This window comes from Olea europaea, chromosome 18 (assembly GCF_002742605.1).
Source record: "Olea europaea var. sylvestris chromosome 18, O_europaea_v1, whole genome shotgun sequence".
Classification (NCBI taxonomy): Eukaryota; Viridiplantae; Streptophyta; class Magnoliopsida; order Lamiales; family Oleaceae; genus Olea; species Olea europaea.
Window position 1 is genome coordinate 7,418,958 of NC_036254.1, and position 23,912 is coordinate 7,442,869.

A 23,912-nucleotide genomic window follows, 5' to 3' on the forward strand; every position below is an offset into this window, starting at 1 on the left:
AGACAATTGCATGGATCACAGAGTAGGGGTAGACCCAGACTTTTTGTATGGTGGGATCAAAAATTAAAATGCAATTTTTTTTTTAAATAACATAATATTAATACAATACTACAATAGTAGTTTGCGCATCCTAATACTTTGAAAACATCATATAATTATATCATTATCGATATTGTCAAATGGATTTTACAACTTATATAGTTTTGTTTACCACCTCGTTGACAAATGCAGAGCTAGTAGCGAGTAAGTTAAGTTGAATGTAGAAGTAAATAAATTGAAATAAAATCCAAGTTTTATCTAAAAAGTAAATGAAATTCAAATTTAATTCGAAAATAATTCAAATTACATTTAATATATAACGATCCTAAATTTTTTTATGTTATACTCCATGTAAAATTTGCTAATAGAATGGTGTAAATTATATTGAAAAAATTGTTGTACAAAAATAATAAACGTTAATGAAATAATTTAAACAAAATTTAAAGAATAGACGAGTTAGACATCTCTTTTAGAGACGTACGTTTAATTATTTTTTATATTTGTTTTGGACCATTCGATACGACAACAATGTAGTTCTTAAAATAAGCTTTGAATGACGTAGGCAATTTGTGGATTCGGCTAGTGTACAATCGTTGGCAAATTTTTTAAGTTAATATATTATCAAAATTCTTAAAATACTAGTTTGGAATTGTCGACTTCGAAGAGCAATAGCTTTTGCTACGGTTGGCTATTTCATACGCCATTAACAAGTGAAAAATTAGATCGTGAGCACTTCGAAATGGTATTAATAATGTAAGATTTCAACTTCATTTAATATCGTATAATGGGCATGTCAAAATAGGCCTTAAAGGAAATAACTACAAATTTTTTGGGGAAAAATGTGGGGTCATTGACACACGACTCCATGTGGGTTCGCCCATGCCAAAATAGAGAAGATCAAGTGTGTAACAATCTTGGCCGAGTAGCTAGAGAGACGAGGACACGAGCTCCTACCATTCAAAGCAATTAACAGGTCGCAAAACTAAATTATAGTGGAATACAAAAGTAGCTAGAGAGACGAGGACACGAGCTCCTCCCATTCAAAGTAATTAACAGGTCGCAAAACCAAATTATAGCGGAGTACGAAGCTTGATGAACCAAGATGATCATCACATGGAGTGTATTCAATTGGGACTTTTAAAGATTTTGATAGACTTTTTTTAAATAACGACTTCTGTGGATTTCGTGGATATTTTGTAGATTTATACAAAATTAATGGAAGTCTTTAATAGACTTCTATAGACTTTCATTTTAAAACTTATTTAGACTTTAGTAGAATTTAAAAGACTTTCATTTGAAATAGAATTCCCGTGAATCTAGTGTAATAATGTGAAATTCTTATATACGAGGTGGTGATTCCGACAATTTCCCTTCCCCTCCCCATATAATAAAAAGTTATCTTGAAAGGAATAAAAAGACTTTAATTAAATAAATAATAAACAAAATTACGTGTGTGTGTTAAAAAAATTTAATATTCAGTATTATTAATATAATATACTTTTAAAAAAATAATAAATCAATATATTTAAATTTAATTATAAATTGCCATATGAAATTTTATAATTTAATAAAAAATAGATAATTTTCCCAAAAAAAATGAATGAGTAAAGAAAAAATTATAAGAATTCAATTTAATTTTTTCATTGAAAATAGAGATAAACAATATGTGTGTGTGTGTGTGTGTGAGAGAGAGAGAGAGAGAGAGAGAGAGAGAGAGAAAGAGAGAGAGAAATATAATCAATAAAGAAATAAATTTTAATCATAATTCTAACATTCGTAGAAAGAAAAATATTGAAGAAAATAAATATTTTTTTTTAAAGTACTCGAAGTTATTAAAATTTGATTACCTCAAAATGTATAAGGACTTCTAAAAAGTTTTAATTTAATACAACGTAACTTTTAGAGTTTTTTTAAAAGTTTATAAAAATCTCAATTGAATACATTAATACTTTTAGGGAGTCTCAAAATATCTACATTGAATCCTCCTAATCTTTTTGAATCCCAACAATTCATTAAAAGTCTAAATTGAATACATCCCTCTAATTATCTTATCTATTCTAACAACCTTTTCATCAACGGCCTCATCTTTTATTATTTATCAAGAAATTGACAAAATCTTCATTTCTCAACACAAATAAAAAAAATAATAATAATAAAAAAACATCCAATGCTTCTCCAAAAGTACTTTTTAAGTCTTATAACCAACTGGCTTAAACAAGAAGCAAATATAATTGCCTCCACAAGCATGGTATGGTTGTAAAGTAGGATGGTTCTCTACGGAACACCGGAGGTTCAAATCTCCGAGACAGTTAGAAGGCAATATTTATGTTAGAAAGTAGATATCATGTGGAGGCAAAGTTATGGTACGCTTTATCGTCCGTCTGAGAGTCCTGTCAGCACGTCGTAAAGGGAGATCCACGAGGAGGAAAATCATATCCTGAATGTCGGACCCAAATATGTATAAGATATGACAACATCCAGATTTACCCAAGTGGCGAACCAAAGGAAAATGTTGCTACTCTTTATCGTCCCTCTAGGAGTCTTATCAGCACGTCGTAAAGGGAGATCCACGAGGAGGAGAATCATATCCTGAATGTCGGACCCAAATATGTATAAGATATGACAACATCCAGATTTACCCAGGTGGCGAACCAAAGGAAAATGTTGCTACTCCTCAAGATTAGTCGTGCAAAACTCGAACACCTGAGTCATAAAAAAAAGAAAAAAACGAAAAAGAAGCAAATTTAATTGCAATTAACTTCACCAGCTATTCCATGTCAAGAAAAATCATTTATCAAAGCACACGTGTATAAGAGTGTAAAACATGACTTCACAATCAATGAATGAAGAGCGCTTGGACTAGCGAATAATACGTAAAAAAGTTAATGGATTTAGTTTGACGTTCATTAGTCAATGACTATCATGTGTCATTATAAAAGACTTAATTATCTAGTGACCTCATTACAAATCTATAAATAGGCAAAGTCGAAGACAGAGAGGCATGTAAATATGAACATTATCCTCTCAAATAGCCATTTATCGTCATGCTCTAGCTAGTGTAAAATCAATGAGTTTATGAAGAGAAAAAACTTGATTAGGTGAGAGGAAATTATTAAGGTAGTGTTTGATAGCCATTGAAATTCCATGAATTCAAGGAAATGGTGAGAATTGCAATTCCCGGTTACTGTAGTATGTTTTTTTTCTTTTCTTTTTTTTTTTTTGGTAATGCAAACAAATTCTAAGAATTATTATAAAAAAATATTTTCTTTTAATTGATAATTTTCATGTAAAACAAGGCCAAACAAATACTAAGAGATAGATGATTTTTTTATTTTATTATTATTATTATTATTATTTTTTTTTTTTTACAATGGGAACAAATTTCATCCCCAATACCAGTATATTTTATCCCTTTAATTGACAATTTTCATGTAAAACAAAGCCAAACGAACACAAAAAAATACTTTTATTTCAACATTTTCTACGTGAAAAATTATACCAATCAAACACAATAATTTTCAATTCCCACGAAAATAATTTCTAGACAATTCAATTCCATATTTGCAATCAAACGGACCCTAATCTCAATTTCAAAGTCGACGTGAAAAACAAGAACAAAAGCAACCACGATGCCAACATTTTTTCTATCAAAGAATGAATCAGTCGGAAGCGATTTCCGTAAAAAGTAGAAGCATTGAAGGCAGAAACTGAAATTCCCAGTAATAATCACGATGACAGTGATATCGATTCAAAGAAGCAAAAAGATCAGTTTAAAGGAAAAATTAACACTCTCGTTAGCCGATCTCGCGCAAGAAGGGAGATAATGAACTCACAGAAAAAATGTGAGTTACCAATAAGTCAGCATTGGAAAGCCGCTAGATTCGAGGTACTTAAAAACCTACGTTACCTCCAATTGAATTTATTGATAATAAGAATAGAATAATCTACCCTCTTGACGATGTTTTGATCATACAAGCGATAATAATCAACGGCTTTAATCGCATGCTTATAAATAGCGAAATTTCGATAAACATTATGTTCGGAAGCATATTCGATCAAATTTGAACCACCCTTGAATTTCCATGTGGGATCCTCCCCTCAGTTTCGCCATAGATAGTCAAATTTCATACGAACAATAACAAAATACTCTAGTAGTGAAACTAGGCGTGGAACCCAAAGTATTTCGAGGGTATATGAATTTTTTCATTATTGATAATAAATCCGCTTACAATGGGATCATAGAAAGGCCTACTCTGAAACAAATTAGTGCAATAATTGTTGACCCCAGAGGGTTATAAAAACTGAGAGTTAATGGAGCAATATGAAATAACGAAGATCACAACAACGAAACAAGGTTAAAAGTAAATATATAAACGAGAGTTAAGCAGGGGGAAACAATGTTTTATTATAATATAGAAAGAAAATTATAACACAGCAATTTTTGCTTAAACAAAACTGAATGAAGATGCCACTATTTATAGATACATATTATACCATAAAGATGGAAATAATATAAAGAATAATGTGAAATAATATTTTTCCAATAAAATCATGTGAAAATAAGGAAATAATATTTTCCAATAAAATCACCTGCAAATAATGAAATAATATTTTTCAAAAAATCCTCCCTAATTTGGGGCACAAAATCTAATAATCTCCACCTTGATCCAAATTTCGATGCAATGAACAAAACTCCAACATATCTCCATTTGAGAAATAAGTACATCTACATCAAAATAGTCAAACTCCTCAACACAGTAACCAAAACTCTTCATCACCAAAAACATCTTTCTTTGCACGGCGTCCACAGGCGACACATGAACCCTACTCCCCAGTTCCCAAAATTCTACCAAGGAATTACTATTCACCAAATAAGGTCGAGGCACACACTATAGTAGAAACCACACTAAATGCCTGATCAGAAGGCTCCTTGCTAAAATTGTCGTCTTCAATGATATCGAAAGTATTACAGACATTACCAACACCACCGTACTTACGCTTAATAGATCTAGCCATATCAACTGAACACAGTGTATCTGCTGAAATTGGTGGTAAAGTGAAATGACCAACGCTCCATTGAGTAATGTTCTAAATCGACCCAGAGCCCATCACAAGAGGTACTATACCAAACTAAATATCCACTATGATACTAAACTTGTCAGATGTCTCTTAACTAGTTTTGCGCATTCCCGCAAGATGTACAATTGAGACTTCTTTCATCCCTCCATTACAACCCGGACATCCATTCGGACATTTAAGACTCCATCTCTACCGGAAAATTTATACCCCATTGAATTCAAGGTATTCAGCGAGATGAGATTCTTTTTCAAGTCTGGAACATGTCGAACTGATCAGTTGTTTTGACTGTCCCATCCTACAACCTCAATCTAACTCGACCAATTATAGCAACACGACAAGACTTGTTGTTTCATATGACAACTCCACCTTGCTTGACAGCCTTATATGTCTGAAATAAATTTCGATTGGAACACATGGTGCAAACATGCTAAAACAAGAATACACTCCTCATCAGGCTTAGACTTCACGACAGATACTATGGTCAACATCACATCACCACCATCAAAAAAATCCTCGATAACATTATTCTCGTCCGAATTAAATGATTGTCCCCTATGATTTGTAGCTAAATTACCTTTAGCCTGCAACTTATCCAATCTTTCTTAACGTGTCATTTTCTCCTATAGTAGAAGCAATACAAATTGCTAAAATTCATCTTTGATCTATCCCTCCATTGATCACCATGAGATGCTAGAGCTTCTTCATCCCTAGATGTAGCTCCAACCAGATGGTTCATCTTCTTCTTTGAGAACCGAGCATTATAGACATTCTCAATGGTCAAAGTATCACGACTGTACAGAATGGTGTCCCGAAATGATGAATAAGAAGCGGACAATGAACACAACATGATCAATGACATATCCTCTTCATCGTACTTAACCTCCAATGTCTCTAAATTTGTGACAATTTCCTTGAACACAGCAAGGTGGTCTTCTAGTCATCTTCCCTTCACCATGAAATGGGAATACAGCTTTTGCTTTAGAGTTAGTTTACTAGTGAGACTTTTAGTCATACACAACTACTCCAGTTTCAAAAGCAGTCGTTGTTTTCTCCTTCAAAACATCTTGCAGAATATGATTGGATAAATGAAGATGAATATGCAATAAAGCCTTCCGATCCCTCCGTTGTTTCTTCTCCATTATCTAATTAGTTAGCATTTTCTCAAAACCTAGCAATGCATCGTCCAAATCTAACTACAACAGAATATCCCTCATCTTTACTTGCCACGAAAAAAATCTTGTATTTCGATCCAACAGCGGAATGTCATATTTCAATATAGACATCTCTAAAAAATCGCAATCAATTCACGAAGAACCTACACCTTAGCTCTAATACCATTTGTTGATCCCAAAGGGTTGTAAGAACTGTGATTTAATGGAGCAATATGAAATAACGAAGATCAAACAATGAAACAAGGTTAAGAGTAAAGAAATAAACGGGAGTTAAACAGAGGAAACAATGTTTTATTATAACAATATAGAGAGAAAATTACAACACAACAATTTTCGCTTAAACAAAACTGAATGAAGAGGCAATTATTTATAGGTACATATCATACCATAAAGATGGAAATAATATAAAAAATAATGTGAAATAATATTTTTTTCAATAAAAATACTTGAAATTAAGGAAATAATATTTTCCAATAAAATCACGTGAAAACAAGGAAATAATATTTTTCAAAAAATCCTCCCTAATTTGAGGCTAGTGGTGTCAACAAGCCAAGTCAGCTCGCAAGCCGAAATTTGAAACTCGAGCTCAATTCGAGTAAAATGGTCTGGGCTTTTTTACGAGCCTAAACCGAGCTGAGCTTTTACTCGACCAAGAAATCTAGGCTCAACCCGAGCTTTTAGCTTCGGCCTTATCGAGCCGAGCCGAGCCGGCTCGATTTTTTTTGTTTTTTGTTTTTTAACTGCTGCCTAAAAAAAAGGTAGCCGAGTGCTGCCTTTTAAAAAAGCTCGCGAGCCACACAAGCCGGCTCGAGCTTTTTTCAGAACGACCCATAGGCGGGTCGAGCCAACAAACTCGATTGCAATCCCTATTTGGCGCATAAAATCTAACAATAATATCCATTCGTCACTTGTGTGTAAAATTTTCAACTTTTATGGGAGAAGCTTAAGTAAAATGTGACCAATGGGGGGTCGTGCGAGGATGCTACCTTAGTACTCTAAGAGATGCAGACCCACGAAACCTTATGACTAACACAACAACGACGGTTGAAACTATTAATCCAATGGAAGAGAAATTTGAGTTGAGGATTCAATCTACCCTCGCATCACCTAATGTACATTCGAAGCTCGAGCAGTTGAAGAGCTAGAAAGCTTTCCCATCAACTAAAGAGGATGCATACAAAATCTTGAGGGGGTATAGATGGCTATATTTCTGGGAGGCAAGTGAACATGAAGCGCATGGGTACAAGGAAATTAGCAAAGATTTGACTCAACCTATGAAAAAAAAATTTAAAAGACTTCCTAAAGGCGAACCTTCATGTGTTTGGAATCCACCCGAAAGTGCTATGCCATGCATGAGAATTGATCCCAAAATAAGGTTTAAAATACAAAAGAGACGACCAATAAGCTCCAAAAAAATATGAAGCTGTAAAAGTAATGTGATAAATCATTGGAGAACGATTTTATTCACGAAGCACTGTATCTAGTGTGGGTCTATAATCCAGTTTTGATCCCAAAAAGCAATGGGAAATTGTGAACTCATCAAGACTTCATAGTCCTAAATAAGGCATGTCTTAAAGATAGTTTTTCGTTTCTCAAAATTGATCAACTAGTGGATGTAACAGCAAGATACAAGTTGTTGAGTTTTCATTGATGCATACTTTAAATTTTCAGATTCACGTGTATGACCCCGATGAAGAGCACACTACGTTTGTTGCTGATCGAGGTCTATACTACTATAAGGTAATACCCTCTGGATTAAAAAATATGGGGGCAACGTATTTTAAAGGCTCATTAATACATTGTTCTAAGATTATATAGGTAAAACAATATAAGTGTTTATTGATGTTATGATCATCAAAATCCATCAGGTTGAGAATCATTTGAAACACATAGAAGAAACATTCCATATCTTTTGAAATGTATGAAACTTAATCCACTTAAGTATGCATTCAGAGTCATGTCCGACAAATTTTCAGGTTCATGGTAAATCAATGGGGTATTGAAGAATCTCCAATAAAACCCAAAGAGGTAAAGAGTCTCACTTGAAGGGTCGTAGCTTTAAGCAAGTTCATTTCAAGAGACTATGATAAATGCTCTCCTTTCTTTTTAGTATTTAAAGGAGGGAAACAATTTGAATGGAAGGAAGAATGCGAAAATAAAAAAAGCTGCGCAGAGAAAAAACCTCTCCGCACAGTGCGAAGAGAGTTGAACCATGTGCGGAGATTTGACAAACTCTTTGCATAGTGTGGAGTAAAAAAAAAAAAAAAAAAAAACTATTACTTTATCGACAGTATCTAAAGAGCCGTGAGCTCTATTCTAGTAAAAGAGGAGGGACAACAGTAGTTACCATTATATTATATAAGTAAAGCTTTCCAAGGTTTTGAAGCTAGTTATCCAGACCCTTGCCCTAATAATAGCATTTCAAAAATTTCACCCTTATTTTCAAAGCCACAACATATCAGCATTTGACTAACTTTCCACTTAAACAAGTATTACAAAAGCCTAGTGCATCAGAAAGGTTCATGAAATGGGTAGTGGAATTAGGACAATTTGAAATTAATTATAATGAGAAATCCACAATTAAGGCAAAAAACATTGACAGAATTCATTGCCAAGATTTTGGACACCCCCATTCCTGTAATGAACCCAAGTAGGAAGAAAAGTCGAAGTTGTTTGCTAATGAATCACCATGGTAAAAACGGTGCTGGGCTGGGAAAGTCCTAACGAGCCCGAAAGGGTACAAATTAAATTGTGCACTTAGATTCGCATGCAAAACAACAAACAACGTAGCCGAACATGAGGACCTATTAGAAAGACAGCAGATGGCTAAGGAATTGCGAGCCCAAATGATCGAAGTAAAAAGTGACTTACGATTAGTTGTTAATCATGTCAATGGGCAGTTTGCTGCCAAAGATAAAATAATGGCGTGGATTTGATTGAGGTTATGAGCTTGATGCACTACTTCAAAAAGTTCGAACTCTCACAAATTTTGAGAAAAGAAAATGGATATGCTGTTCTGAATTGGTAAGCATAAAAGATGCAAAACTATTTAAAATCATACAAATACAACTATTAACAAATCCATCAGTTAGTTAGCAAAAGGAAGAAAACCTGTGTGTTCAAGGGTAGACCCCTTGGATATAAGAAATAGTATCATATTTAAGGGATGCGACCCTCTTTGAAAGTAAAAGGGAAGTAAGAAAGATATGTGTAAAAGCAGCTAGATACTTATACACAATCTCTTTGCTTAGATACATAGGCAATGACGAGGCATCATATGTATTAGGGGAAATCCACGAAGGTTTCTATGGAAATCATGCTAGCCAACATTCTTTGGTACGGAAGGCACCTAAAAGAGTTTCTATTGGCCAACTATGAGAAAAGATGATGTACATTTTGCGAAGAAATGCGAAAAATGTCAGAGATTTTAAATTATACCTCCAAGCATTTCGAGAGTTGATTACCATCAATAGAGCTTTTTCTTTTGCGAAGTGGTGCATTGATTTTGTAGGACCTTGCATAGAGCCAGATCTAACTTAAGGTTCATGATCATGGCAATAGATTACTTCACCAAGTGGGTAAAAGCAGAACCTCATACCAATACCACTGAGACTAATGCCTGCACGTTCATTTGGAAAAACATCATCTGTCAGTTTGGAATTCCAAACTCTATTATCTCCAACAATGACGCATAATTCCACGATAAAAGTTGAAAGCTATATGCGAAGAACTGAGAATCTGTAGACATTTTTTTCACCCCATATTTTCCTTAGGCTAATGGAATAGTGGAAATGGTAAACAAAACCTTATAAAGCATTCTGAAAAGAAAGCTCAATTCTATAAAGGTACTATGGAGACAAATTGCCGCAAATTTTACGGTCATACCATACCACTACAAGGACTGCCAGATGAGAGACTCCCTACTCATTAGCTTATGGAGTCGAGGCATTGATACTTGTGGAAATAGGCCTAGGTTCGACGAGGACGTTAAACTTTGATGAAGAACAAAATGAGGAAGCAATGAATGCGAACATAGATTTCCTATAGGAAAGGCTAGAGGCTTGTCAAATGAAGCTCATGGTATGCAAAAGTAAGATATAAAGACATTTTAATTCCAAGATGCACAAAATCTTAAAGTAGGCAACCTAGTTTTAAAGAAGATTTCGTCACAGACAAAGAAATCGACTCAAAAGTTCTTTAGGTTCAAATTGGGAAGGACCTTATACTGTAATAAAATCGGGAACATATAAACTTGCGAACGAAAGGGATAAACCTTTCAAATACCCTTGGAAAGACGAACATTTAAGTAAATATTACCAATAAAAAATAGTCTATTTAACCAAATTCAGTTTGAACTAAACTGCTTGTACAGCTCGGGCTGTATAGCAACGTTCACAGCCCCCTCACAATAAGGGGGCCCCACCTCTGTTTTTTTTAAAATGTGTGCGGCCCCCGCAATGTGAGGAGACTGTGAACAAAGGTGTGAACCGTGCTGTAGCTATAACACGGTCCATTCAATTTACCTATCATCAAGTTATACACCTTCCCCTATTGGCGAGCTGAATTGCTTGTGCAGAAGACCTTTGTCAGACCTTTTTTTTTTTTTTTTTAATAACCCAGGTGTCCCAACTTAGTCGGACTAAATCCTGGACCTCTAGCCCCCGGCCCCTCAGTGACTAGTGGAGGTAAATCGCAGGTTGTGTCCTTGTTGGTTCCCAGGTTCCCACATGGCTTTTACTCCTTCCCCAAAGGGACCCTCCTCCATGATTATTACATCACCAAGCTGCTCCAACCCTTCCTCTGCTTATTACATCACTTGGCTGCTCCAACCAGGAATCGAACTCCCCACACTTGGTTCCAGAGCCCTCCAATGTGATTGTTCCGCCAACTTGGATGTGCCCTGGGGGGCCTTTTTCAGACTTTAATAGTCACAAAGTATACTCAAGCGACATGACATTGGTATAACGAACAGATGGCAAATCCAAAAGATTCTTTTCATTATAAAAAAAGAAAATTACAAAAATTACTTCACCAAGTCATTAAAAAATGTTACATTCAAATGAAACTAAAACCACGTGGCAACCTCTGAGGTCCCGAAAAAATGCGAGAAAATACTCAAGCACGATATCCCGTCGTGAGGTAGCGTAATTGAGAACCACTCGAAGGTGGAGATTTGTGGCTAATATTGCTCTAACTCGTCAGCTAGAGGTAGACATAAGCATTTTGGAGAACTCGAGTTTGGCAAAATAGACTGCGATCGTCTGATAACCCACGTAGCAACAGCCAACCTGAACGAACGCCTCTTCACCCTTTTCCTCCAAGCATATGCACATAATATAAAAACATGGCAAATGTAATCCAAAGTGGTTGCTACCAAATGTTTAGGCTTTTTTTTTTTTTTTTGGCCTATTTCTCAATGTCAAATATGGAAAATGCCCTGGGTACAGGGAATTTTTTCACAGATGTTTTACAGGGCAGTCATATTGGTTGGCCCCATGTGAATATTTTATAGTGGTGGGCCCCCCTGCTGTGTGTATTTTGTACAATATCTGTATAAATTTCCCTATAAGTGTAGCACTGTTTGTCAAATATTTATTAAAGCTGCTACAAAAGAGGGAATAATCAAATCGCAAAGGTTCACTGACTGCTTCAGTTCCCAGATATCGTAACCACTATTAGAGTGTATTTGATTGCAAGCATGAAATTTATATGAAAAAAAATAAATTCTAAACAATTAAATTACCAAGAACTTATTTTGCATGGAAGTCATCTATTAAATGTGTATGATTGATTTAATTTTCAACCTAAAAAATGTTATACTTGTCTATTTTTTATTGGTGAGTAGATGAAAGAAAAAGGATGTAGATGAGAGAAAGGAGAGAGAATTACATGGAAAATAAAACATACTCCTCTTGGAAAAAATATTTTTCTTATTTTCAGGAAAAATATGGTCATGTGACTAAAAATAGAAAAATATTTTCTATATATCAATCAAGCAGCATAAAAGATAAAAGTAATAATTTGCATGAAAAAATGACAATTTTCATAGAAAATATTAACAATCAAATACACTGTTAAAGGCACAACGAGAGGACACGGTGGAATCATGAAAGACGATGATGATGATAGAACGCCAACATCCCTAAATAAAGCCCTAGTACTAACAGAAATATTTTGAGAATCATTTTGTAAAAACATACTATGAAATTATTTTTCAAAGAACCAAGCTCTTAATTTTTTTACCATCCTAAAGATAATATTGCAAAGATACTCAGGCCCTTAAAAGAAACTACAACGATGTCAATTGCCCCATAGTTATAATTTTTGAAAACAGATTCAAATAGTTGGATCTCAACAAAATTAATCTTGATCGTCCAAACACAGTAATTTTAGCGACTAAATATGAAGAAGATTTTTATTTGTACAGAAAACTGTTCCACAGAATTTTGCAATAAATCTCTCATGTGGGACACATGTTGTGATAAAAAAATGTCAAAAAATCCCCTCACCCACCCCCTACTGTATCTGTTTTGTATGACTTTGTCCGTGCAATTTCTGTACACATAGCAAGCTACAAATATGAAAGGTCCATTCATGTATGTGGATCAGATTATACGTCCTTACATTGAAAAATGTATTTGACAGTTGCAATACTGAAGAAGTTTTTTTTTCATCTAGTGATGCATTAATGATAATTAATGCATAGATTAACCTTGGAAATTGCAATATTAAAACCCTTACTTTTAAGTCCACAAGTTGGCTACTAACATAAATTGTTAAGCTCAAACCATGGGTATTCGTAGATTATAATAGAACCTGATTCTTGTCAAAATCAATTGACCTAGAGGCCAACCCTAGAATTCATCAAACAAATCTCTAGGCTCACTTATTACAATAAATTGCTAAAGTCCGTACGATTGAAAAATCGAATAAAGGGGCCGTTTGAGCTCCATTATTTGTAGATTATAATGAGATGAATAATATTTTTTTGAAAAATGAGTGATTGAAAAGTTTTTGATTTACGTGTAATATTATTTTATTGAAGATTGTGTAGTTAAAAGTATGAGAAGGAAAATTTTAATTTAATGTAATGAGAAATAATGGAGCTCGATCGGGGGCAAAATCAAAAGCATTTTAGGTTTTTAGGTTCGCTTAACGCAAAATCTAAACAAAGTCATAACCCTAACATAAATAATTAGGCTTGAACTTCGATGACTATTTGTTATCAAATAAAATTTACAGAGAATTAGTGACGAACCTATGCATATGCCAGTGAACATTTTTTTTCAAGTCAGTCGATCATGTGTGAGCTCAAGATAAGGTTAGCAAGTACTTGCAACGCGAAGTCTTATAACCAACATTAGGCATAAATAGCGATCAAATGTACTTGTAATTAACTTCACCAACTATTCTATGTCAACAAAAACCATTATCAAAACACACATGGTGAATGAAGAACAAGTGGACCGGTGTATAAAACATGAAAGAAAATAAATTCAGCAAAAGTTCACTAATCAATAACTGTCGCGTGTCATTAACAGAAAGAAAAGTAGCATCTAATTCACCATATCAAGTGTACCAATATAAATAATGCTATTTGCAGTCGCTCTACGTGACATACACATGACAAGTGATTATTTGATGCATTAATGAATAAAAAAGCTACCATATTAATTCATCAAATAATCACATGCCATGTATATGCCACATATGACGACTACCGCAGTAAGCCACTACGAATATCATTACTCGTACCAATATAGTTTAGTATAGCGGGAGAACCAAGAAAATTAAATAGCTAAACTATCCATAATTACTAAACTCACATTAACTACAAGAACAAAGAGAATGCCAGCACAAATTTCACAATTAAAAAAAGCATTATTTCCATTGGGTCATTACAAGTGTTATGGGATGAAGTATAAAAGTTAAACTCCATACAGCATCTTAATAGTTTCAAATGCCAACACATCATTTGGCCTCAGATACATGAGCCTAAAGAAGCATGAAGTCGTGCACAACTAGCATTTTTGGCGCTTATTTTTTTAGCTTTTGAAAAAAAAAAAAAAAAAAAAAAATTATATATTCATCTCCATTTAAAAAAAAGAAAAAAAGAAAAATGCATAATCATATGTTATTTTCACTCAATTGGTAAATAACAGTGAGTTATTAATCCAAGTTCAACAGAATTTAAGTAAAAACTGCAAAAAGAAACACGAAAAGAATTTAAGTAAAAACTGCAAAAAGAAACACGAAAACAAAAATAGGGGAGAGAGAGAGAGAGAGAGAGAGAATTGCATTTCAGATGACTTTAAAATTGGCTGATGGCATAATTGCAAACTAATCAACAACACCCAAAGGAGAGTTGCATTTGGACTTCCTCTAGAGATAATTTAGCACTTGAAATGATTTACCAGAACAAAAAATATCTCTCTATGCATAGAACTAAGAGCTCTATCAGTTTTGTATTTCTGTTCTTAATAAAAGCCTACTAATGAATGGTGATACCGCTTCAAGCAATGCTTTGGGACATTCTTCGTGTGGAAGATGGCCACAACCAGATATTGCCACAAGTCTCTGTGCCACAGCGAATTAAAAGATGAATCAGAAAATTTATTTTTGTTTTCAATTTTTTTTTTCCACAATTAAATTTCTATATATTAACAGAATTTCCATTCATAAATCAAACCAAAAGTTAAATATGCTACCAAAATTTATGTGAAGTCAAATCAGATTTCAGTTTCACTATTAGCACACTGTAAACCAACAAGATGTTATTTGCTTTAAAGCAATGTTGGGATTTATAAATATATGAAAAATTATTCTCAAGCACTTGGCTATATATATGACAAGCCTTGATATTCTTGGTTAAAAATGGTGTTCCGTACCACATCATAGTTCACCTTATAATAAAGTTTTAAAACAATATCCAAAACAACATGAAAAAACGTCAAAGAGAGTAAAAAGCTAGGGTGTCATGGGGACTTACAGAATCTACAAGTTTAGAAGCCATAGTTTGAACAGATTTTAGAGGGACAATGACATCTTCAGCCCCGGCAATAACCAAAACTGGCAATGTTTCAACAGCTTTCAGCAAGGATGCTGCATTAGGTGGTGGGATTACGGTCTCACATGAAAGTTTCCCTATTTCATGAAGTGCTTCATCCCAACCTTCTACATGTAACGGGGCCTGACGTACACCAGAGCAGAAAAATATCAAAATTATTGAACAAAGGGATTACCTAGACAAAATTTGCCAAACAAAAACAAGGCATGGAAAACCAACAAAGACAAATGTTTATCCAAGGGAAGTTTGTCTATATCTTGTCTGATTGCTATAATGTTATCCATAAAAGCGTCAGTGAACTTTCAAATTTTTATAGTTCAAATAGGCCAGTAGAAGAACATTTCAAGAAGATTAATACTTCATATTGATCACAATCAGCTTGTTCCATTCTCAAATTGATCTAAATCAGTTCGTCCATTCTACATATTAAAAAGGAGGAAGTTATGGCAATAAGAGAACTCATTTAACTAGAGGTTTGTAGCACCACTGTAACATTGCAATAAAGAACTAAACTACAATGTGTTTATGTTTGGACAGATACCACCAACTGCCCGCATGTCAATTGCTTAGACGTGGTTACATAAATTGATGTGAGGTGATCGTAATTTTCATATTCACGAGGTACATTTAATCCCCATCACTTGCTACCAGTGTAACTATTATCATGCCAACAATCAATAGCAGATAAACTACGATGGAATATAATTCCAGCCAAAAATCAAGCCAAAACAGTGAAAGGTTACAATGCAGTTAAAAAGACATTCACATTATTCATTACCACTATCCAGTATTTTTTAAAGATTTAAAAAAGCACTAGCTTATAAGTTTGGAAGCTGTTCTTAACATGAACTACATTGAGGTGGACAATTGGTTAAGATGTTGCTCATATAATCATATGTCCACGGACTAGGACAATTCAATTATTTACTTCTTCAACCAAATGTTGACAAAAATTGAACAACGCTTGTAGAGAATAGAAAAAGGAAAATGCAAAGAAAACAAATACAAAAGATGTGTTAGTTTTTTTTCAATTTGTATACCACCCAAGCTGATTAAATCACACCTCTGGGTTCAAAAAATCAATTTGGTAGTTGTTGAAAAAGATTGTTTTAAAATGATTTTGCAGAATATTGATATAGAAACAAATATCAAGGTGACATTGGGTGATTATTATGAGCAACCAAAAATTTGGGAGACAAGGACTTAATTTTTGCAAAAATCAGAGGAACCATGATTATTTACAGATAGATCAATACACAATGGCTGATGATTTTAAAGCCAGAGGTAACCGTCATAACACTGTTTTATTATTCACTCTTTCTTTTCCTATAAATTCAACATATTTTAGATAACCTTAACTACCATAAATCTTCTAAAATATTCACCTCCATCCCACACCATGTTTCTATTCTAATACCCCAGATATGGAGAAAATAGAATATTTCATGAAGCAGTTGAACAAACTGGAAGGACAAATTTCACAAAATATATACATATGTCAAAAAATTAATAATTCCACATCCTAAACTATAAAGGTGTATTTGATAGGGTGGAAATGGAATTGAAAGATGAAATTGGAATTGAATTTTCCAAATTTAGGTGTTTGATACAATTTTTTTTCCATGGAATTCGAATTCTAGGTTGTCTTGAAGTTTGGAATTTTCTTGGTTTTTAAGGGGGAAATTGGTTTTCCTACCTACTGTATCACTTTTTCTTTTTCTTTTTTTTTCCTTTTTTGTTGTGTTGGCAAGGGAAACAAATTCTAAAAATTATTGTAAAAAAATATTTTCTTTTAAATGACAATTTTCATGTAAAACAAAGCCAAACGAACACCAATGGAAACAAATTTAATCCCCAATACCAATAAAATCTATCCATTTAATTAATAATTTTCATGTAAAACAAAAACAAACGAACACTAAAAAACACTTTTATTTCAACATTTTCCACGTGGAAAATTATACCAATCAAACACAATAATTTACAATTATCAGGAAAATAATTCTAAGCAATTCAATTCCCTGAAATTTATTTTATAGGCAATTTCCATCTTTGCAATCAAACGGACCCTAATTGTAAGAACACAGAAAATGTAATTTTGGTATCAATTGTAGGCAAAAATACCTTGTAGAGGCTTAAAACTTCAGTTGTTAGTTTGGTTGCATCATACCATGCACGCCGATTAACCACCTGAGTAATTTCTGTCCGAAGTAAAGGACGGACCAGGTGCTTCTTTCCAAGTGATGTGCGTAATAGAATTCTTGCAAATGCAGGAACCAGTTCCCTTGACAAGCTTACACTCAGCAAAACAACTCCCTTTATTTCAATCTAGATGACATGCCATTTGGATTAGGACATATTTATGGAAGTCAGCAACAAACTTCCAAATTCCAAAACTATTTTGGACCCAAACACATGCATATCCATATTATTAGCAACGAAATTTTACTACATCAACTCTAGTAGTTCAACTCAATCCCATGAAACACGTAAATGAACTTGCACTAGCTATGATTCCCTACATACATTTCAAGGAGTTCCATAAGCACAATTGTCGATGATTATCATGATGTTCATATATAAAGCTCTATATTTAAGGGCACATCAAAGTTTAGTCTCTCTCTCTCTCTCTCTCTCTCACACACACACACACACACACACACACACAATTGGTGCAACCTAGCATATTCAGATTGAAGTGCATCTCTTTATGTAGCACTTGAATCTTTATTTTACCAAGAGCTTTCGGGCTGCTGTTTTATGTTTTCATTAACAATTTAAAGTTCAAAACAATTACAAACAGGACCCCTAAATAATATGTTTAATAAATTATTCTATCATTCTCTGAAAAATAAAAAGGTATCACACAGTTCTATTGCATAAGCATAGCCCAAGGAATGTCATCTCTTTCTTGACAAATAAATTAGATTCAAGTAAATCAGGATTTTAAAGTTAAAATTCCAGTATGTGTAGTGCCCACATTCACCTTTAACAAGCTAGGGTATTTGCTTTAAGTAACTGACATACAACACTAAAAGTTGCTCACATTCTTAGAATTTGCTGACGATTGGACTTTTTGCGCAGCCTTAAGTGCAAGCAATCCTCCATCATCATGGCCAATTAACACAACTGAAGAAAATCCCATCTCCAAACAAAAAGAAAGAAGCAGATCAACCTGAAAATAACAAACTTAATCACATGTTCAGACGAAGCCCCAAAACAGAAGATTAAAAACAAACGGAGAAGGCATTTGAAAGCGCAACACGTGCATTATTTTTTCTTAAGGGCACAGATACAAAGATGCAAGGCCCTTGGACTTCTGCAGTGACCAACTCTATTGAGTCAAACTCATCTACATTGATGAAATGATCTATATGTGTGCAAAAACTAATGACATGAATGAAGATACAGTGACTAGGGATGATTTCAAGCAAATACTTGTCGATCTCTAATCAAAATCTTTGGAGCATTAGAACTTAAAAAGTGCAAGTTTTGTTGTCCTTAGAAGTTTACTTCCTTTACAAGTTTAGACTTATTTTCAAGAAAATTAAGTTTTTTCATTAAAGAAGCAGCTTTCAAAATCACGTTTGGCAGTTAACTTAAAAGTAAGTTCGACACTTTGACTTACTTTTGAGCTCATCCAAACACGCCCTTATTATAGGAATCATTAAAAATGAAATTTCGCATCTTCAATCACAAGTCAATGTCGTACTTGGAAGAGTTGGCTAGCAAACTAACAGAAATGAACTGACGTTGGGAATTACAATTTCTCCCAATCACGGAGTTCAATATCACGGTAAACTCACAAAGAAGAAACATGAAAGAGTCATTGTTTCAATTCTTGCGATCATTTTTTGATTCACGCAAATTCTGAACGCTTACTTTATATATAAAAGAAAGACTCATGTATTAACATGTGTGAATCTCCGAATACAACTATTACCATCTTTATTTCCCAACTAGTCCCAAAGCTTCATCATCTACTATAAATCGTTCTATTTAATGCATCACAACAGATATATATGACACTCAAATCATGTAAAAAACCTAGCAAATTTGAACAATCAAAGTATACATTACCACAACGTACATTTTGGAGAAAGTAATCACCTGATTATCAAGCTGGTAAGGATTAGGCAATTCATTTTCCTCCCAATCCCTACGGCGTGGCCTGGACGTCAAACCCCAACCAGGCCTGTCAAATGCAACAACTGCACAGCCTACCTGCCTAGCTAGAATGCTCATCAAATTTCTCCAGGAAAAGACTCCCCCTCCAAAACCATGCACTAAAACAATTCCAAAGTGTCCATTTGCTTCTAGATCCTGTTCCAACAGTGGAGATCTCATATTGCTCATGTCATTGCTCTCACCGGTATCATCAAGGCTCAAAATTGGCATGTCTTTATACAATGGGGATGGCGGAGAATCATCTAACAGAGGAGTATGGAGAGAGGTACTGACATGAAATTGACTACTGATGCTCCTATGGATAGTGTATCGGGTTTTCAATGAAATGCTTGTTGCCGGTGCATCCACAAAGGAAGTGGAGGATAAGGAACAGGAAGGCGATCCAGGTATGCTTAGCTTGTAGTGAACCATTAATCCTTTACAAGAAACGAATAAGCTGTCCTTATCAGCAAGTAAACTAACTGGAAGTTCTCCATCATCCCGAGCAACACCTAGTCCTTTTCTCCTCATTTCACTATTACTTCTGAAAGTTTTCCCAGCAGATGGAGTAGGCGATCGAGGAACCTTATGGTAGCCAGAAAAGACCATCTTGCAAGAAAGAGCCTGCAGGTAAAGAGATCAGTCAAAACCTAGAAATATATGAAATCTCATTGTCAAAGCATATAAAAACTTCATCATATAATAAAGTTCTAGAAACAAAAGAAATTTTAATCAAATCTTCGAAGTAAAATAATTCACCAATCTAAAGCTACAATTAAAGCAAAGTAGCAAAGATCAGTGTACAAACACTAAAAGCACAGTTTATTCATTTAAACTGTATGATTATTCTAAAGAATTCAAGCCCATTTTTACTGAAAAGTTAAATTAGCATTTCACTATACTACCATTCAAAAGAACTAATAAATTCTGGTAAGATCAAAGTATCTAAAATTGCAGGTAAATGCGTAAAAACTAATAAACTAAAGGGTTGAAAGTATCATGAACTTACAGCTTCTGGGTCAACACGGTGCAACAAGAGCTTCCTCCTAGCTTTGCAGCTTGTACGATAGGCTACAACAATGTGACCAAGAGCAAAGACGACAGATGAGAGGAACAAGACGGGCATCCCCCAAGACTTCTTCAAATGGAGTCTCTGCCTCTGCCTTGAAAGACAAGTTAACTCTTCTGCCTCAAGTTGAGAATTGACAGCAAAAAGACAAGCCTTGAGAGCAAGAAGAAGTATTGAGATGATGGAGCAGAGTGTTACGGTTCCAAGGTACGGCCCCTGTGAGAGCATCGCGCCATCACACATTGAATATACATCTGTTGTCATTCAAACAAACCCATAAAAATCAAATCAATTTTCGATGACACAAGAAGGTCTTCTACTTAATTTTGTTCACCCAATAATCATCTTGCTAAAGTTAACTAGAGTTAAATTTTATTCTTTTTCACTTTACATATCAAACCTCCATGAAGTGTCCTTCACTTCATTTTGTTTCATAAAGATATTTCCTTTTGAGTTTCGAAAGTAAAGTAATAAAACTAACCAAAAAATGAAAACATATAATAAAAAATGAATTAATAAAAACTGAATTTCAAAAACTATGAAAGTAAAATCTTCACTGCAATTAAATCAAATTTAGGAATCTGCAAATGCATTCCGTCTGCCTCCTTACTCGTTCCTAGCAAAAGCATATAACTACAAAAATGTAGAGTTTGAGGTTCCACGGTAATTTCTTTAAGAGCTTATTCGTTTTCAGTATTTTCAGAAGAGAGAGAGAGAGAAAAAAAAAAAAAAAATTGGAAGCACAATAGAAGAGTAAATGCATACCAAGGTAGGCCAAAAGAGAACAAAGTTATAAAAGAGAGTATACTTCTTTTACATTTACGGTACTATATCCTTCACTAATCCAGTATGGATGGACAAAAGAAGAGCAGGAAAAATGCAAAAAAATAATACAGGTGATAATAAGAGATCTGATTATGGAGACCAGAGGAATATCCATAAGCGAGCTCTTGAAAGCGTATCTCCGTAAGTGCTCTCTAAAACCGTAGCAATTAACGCATGTGAAGCTTGGAATCAGCAAGCACGGCACCACCACATCACCAATCGCCACCACTAGCGGCAAAGACTCAAGCAACAGCGATGCCACCATCGTCACCATGAAATACACCGTCCGCACCCCCCTCAATACCTTCTCCCACCACCAAGCCCCTTTCGCCATCATTAATCCGCAACAATTTGCAATTTCCCAAAATTATTTCGAGACACTACAAGTTTCAAATATTCCTCGGATTTGAATCTTTCAAGTGGGACCAAGGGAAATACAAGATCGCAGAAATATCAAAACTCGAAATGGAAATGAAACTGCAGGAGACAGCGTGACAACGGCCATCTCCCGGCGTAAATTACGGCACCGGTGTTATAGTCCAAACTACGTCGGCAATCTCGTTATTAACCTCATCAATTTCTCCGTTTTCCAAAATTCAAAAACAACAAAAAAATGAATTTCAATATCGTTTCTTCGTCATCTGGTTTTCAATTTCATCTCTCTCTCTCTCTCTCTGGTGAATTTCTCTGTGCCTGCGAGTGTGTGCGAGGGAGAAACAGTGTCAGTGCGTGTTTTGAAAATGGGTCTTGTTTTTTGTCGAATACACACATACAAATTGGGAATGAGTTAAATAATAGTCACTCGGGTTCAAGAAATATTTCAAATTGGTCCCTAAAAGTATTTTTTTGTTACATTTATTAACTAAAGTTAAATAATTCCACACGATTGATATATTTGTTAGCCTAATTAATGCCACATACAACATAGAAGGGTTAAATCCTTAAGCATAATTATTAAATTTGAATTGATTTAATTACTCACAGTTATTAAAATCGAATCCGATTCTTTAAGAAAAAGTAGAACTGATTGGTTAAAAAGTCCAAAGCAAGAGTTTATATTCAATTTGCAGTCACCGATAGCCTAACAACATTGATCATTATGGCACACGCAAAACCTTTGTAATTAATGTGAGTGAAAAAAAAATATATATTTAGATTTCATAAAATTGCTATCTGATGTTTTAAAATATTTTTAATTAAAAATTACGATCTGATCCATCGGTTGAACAACTGACCCCACAATTAACTAGATAATTCGATAATATCTTCAAATCGCTGATCAAGTCGAGTCTGATAACTATGCCCTAACACGAACTAATGACATTAAAGCAATTAACTCCTAATCGTTCACCTATTTTAGCTTCTTCTTTTTTTAATGATGGAAAAATATGGGTTGGGGTAAAATGAATTATATAGGAATTTTTGGAGTTATGCCGCGAAAAAGTAACCACTTATTAAATATTATCTAACGGATTACAAGATTACTTTAACGACTAAATCGAAGTTCTACTTGAACTTCAGTGACCATCCAATGTAAATACAAATTGGAAATGAAAAGGCGTGATAATTAATTAATTAATTAATTAATTAATTAATAGGACAATGGTTGATTCGCTAATCCTGACCTTTGGCATGCTGGGGTTGGCAGCTTTTTAATTTGGACTCTTCTGCCCCTGTCCTTTGTTCTGGTTTAGGCGTGCAGCTTTTTACATGACAGAACTGCCCTCATATTTTGTACATTTAGCAATTATACGAGCTACATTATTTTCAAAGATAAGAATGGATTTTTAAATAATATATTGATAAAAAAATTTGTTATTAAAAAATAAAAAAAATTGAATTTGAATATAATAATATTTTATTAAAAATCACGTGGTTAAAATAATGTCAAATAATTGTCTAAAAATATATTTTAGAATCAAATTAAGCCCCCATTTTAATTTTAATTTTAATTTTAATACATTTTTTTCTTTTTCTTTTCAACCACTTATTTTTTTAATATAATAATGTTACATGCTAACTCAAAAAAATTTCCTCTTTTTTAACAGCACATTAAAAAAAAAAACAAAAACTATTTCAGAATTGGTTTTCCCCAAAACCTCAACTCAAACAAGGGCTATATCTCGATCATGTAGTTGAAATCAAATCAAACGAAACCACATGCTGTACTCCAAATCGACTAATTCTAGATAAAAATACAAACCCTACTTACATATCAAAAATTCAATTAGACATTTTGATTTTATTTATAAAAAAAATTGGACTGAAAATATTTTCAAATTTTTATCTAAGTGACACGTTCGATACGCTATATTAAAGAAAAATAAATATATGCATGTTTGGCTAAGCTTAAATTATATTTTAAACTGGTCTAGCACATTTTTTTTGTTCACACATTCTGTGACTCGTAACATATTACTCTTATTTACTCATTTTGTGGACCACTCGTTTAAATTTATTTGTCTCACTTCTTTTTTTTAATATTATTTAATAA

At 33.9% G+C, this 23,912-nt stretch overlaps 1 protein-coding gene across 2 annotated transcripts; it reads right to left on the reverse strand.

The window, feature by feature from the left end:
• Window positions 1–14,575: 14,575 nt before the first annotated feature.
• LOC111367337 lies at window positions 14,576–22,180 on the reverse strand. Of its 2 annotated transcripts, none has more exons than XM_022988152.1 (7): window positions 21,488–22,180; window positions 20,534–20,847; window positions 19,468–20,148; window positions 18,404–18,532; window positions 17,482–17,685; window positions 15,280–15,480; window positions 14,576–14,867 (listed from the first exon to the last, which is right to left on the reverse strand). In XM_022988152.1, the coding sequence occupies exons 1-7, from the start codon at window positions 21,753–21,755 to the stop codon at window positions 14,748–14,750; spliced, it is 1,917 nt and encodes a 638-aa protein (XP_022843920.1). In that variant the 5' UTR covers window positions 21,756–22,180; the 3' UTR covers window positions 14,576–14,747. The 2 variants fall into 2 exon arrangements, with proteins under 2 accessions (XP_022843920.1, XP_022843921.1); XM_022988153.1 differs by having other exon boundaries at window positions 21,519–21,706.
• Window positions 22,181–23,912: the final 1,732 nt, after the last annotated feature.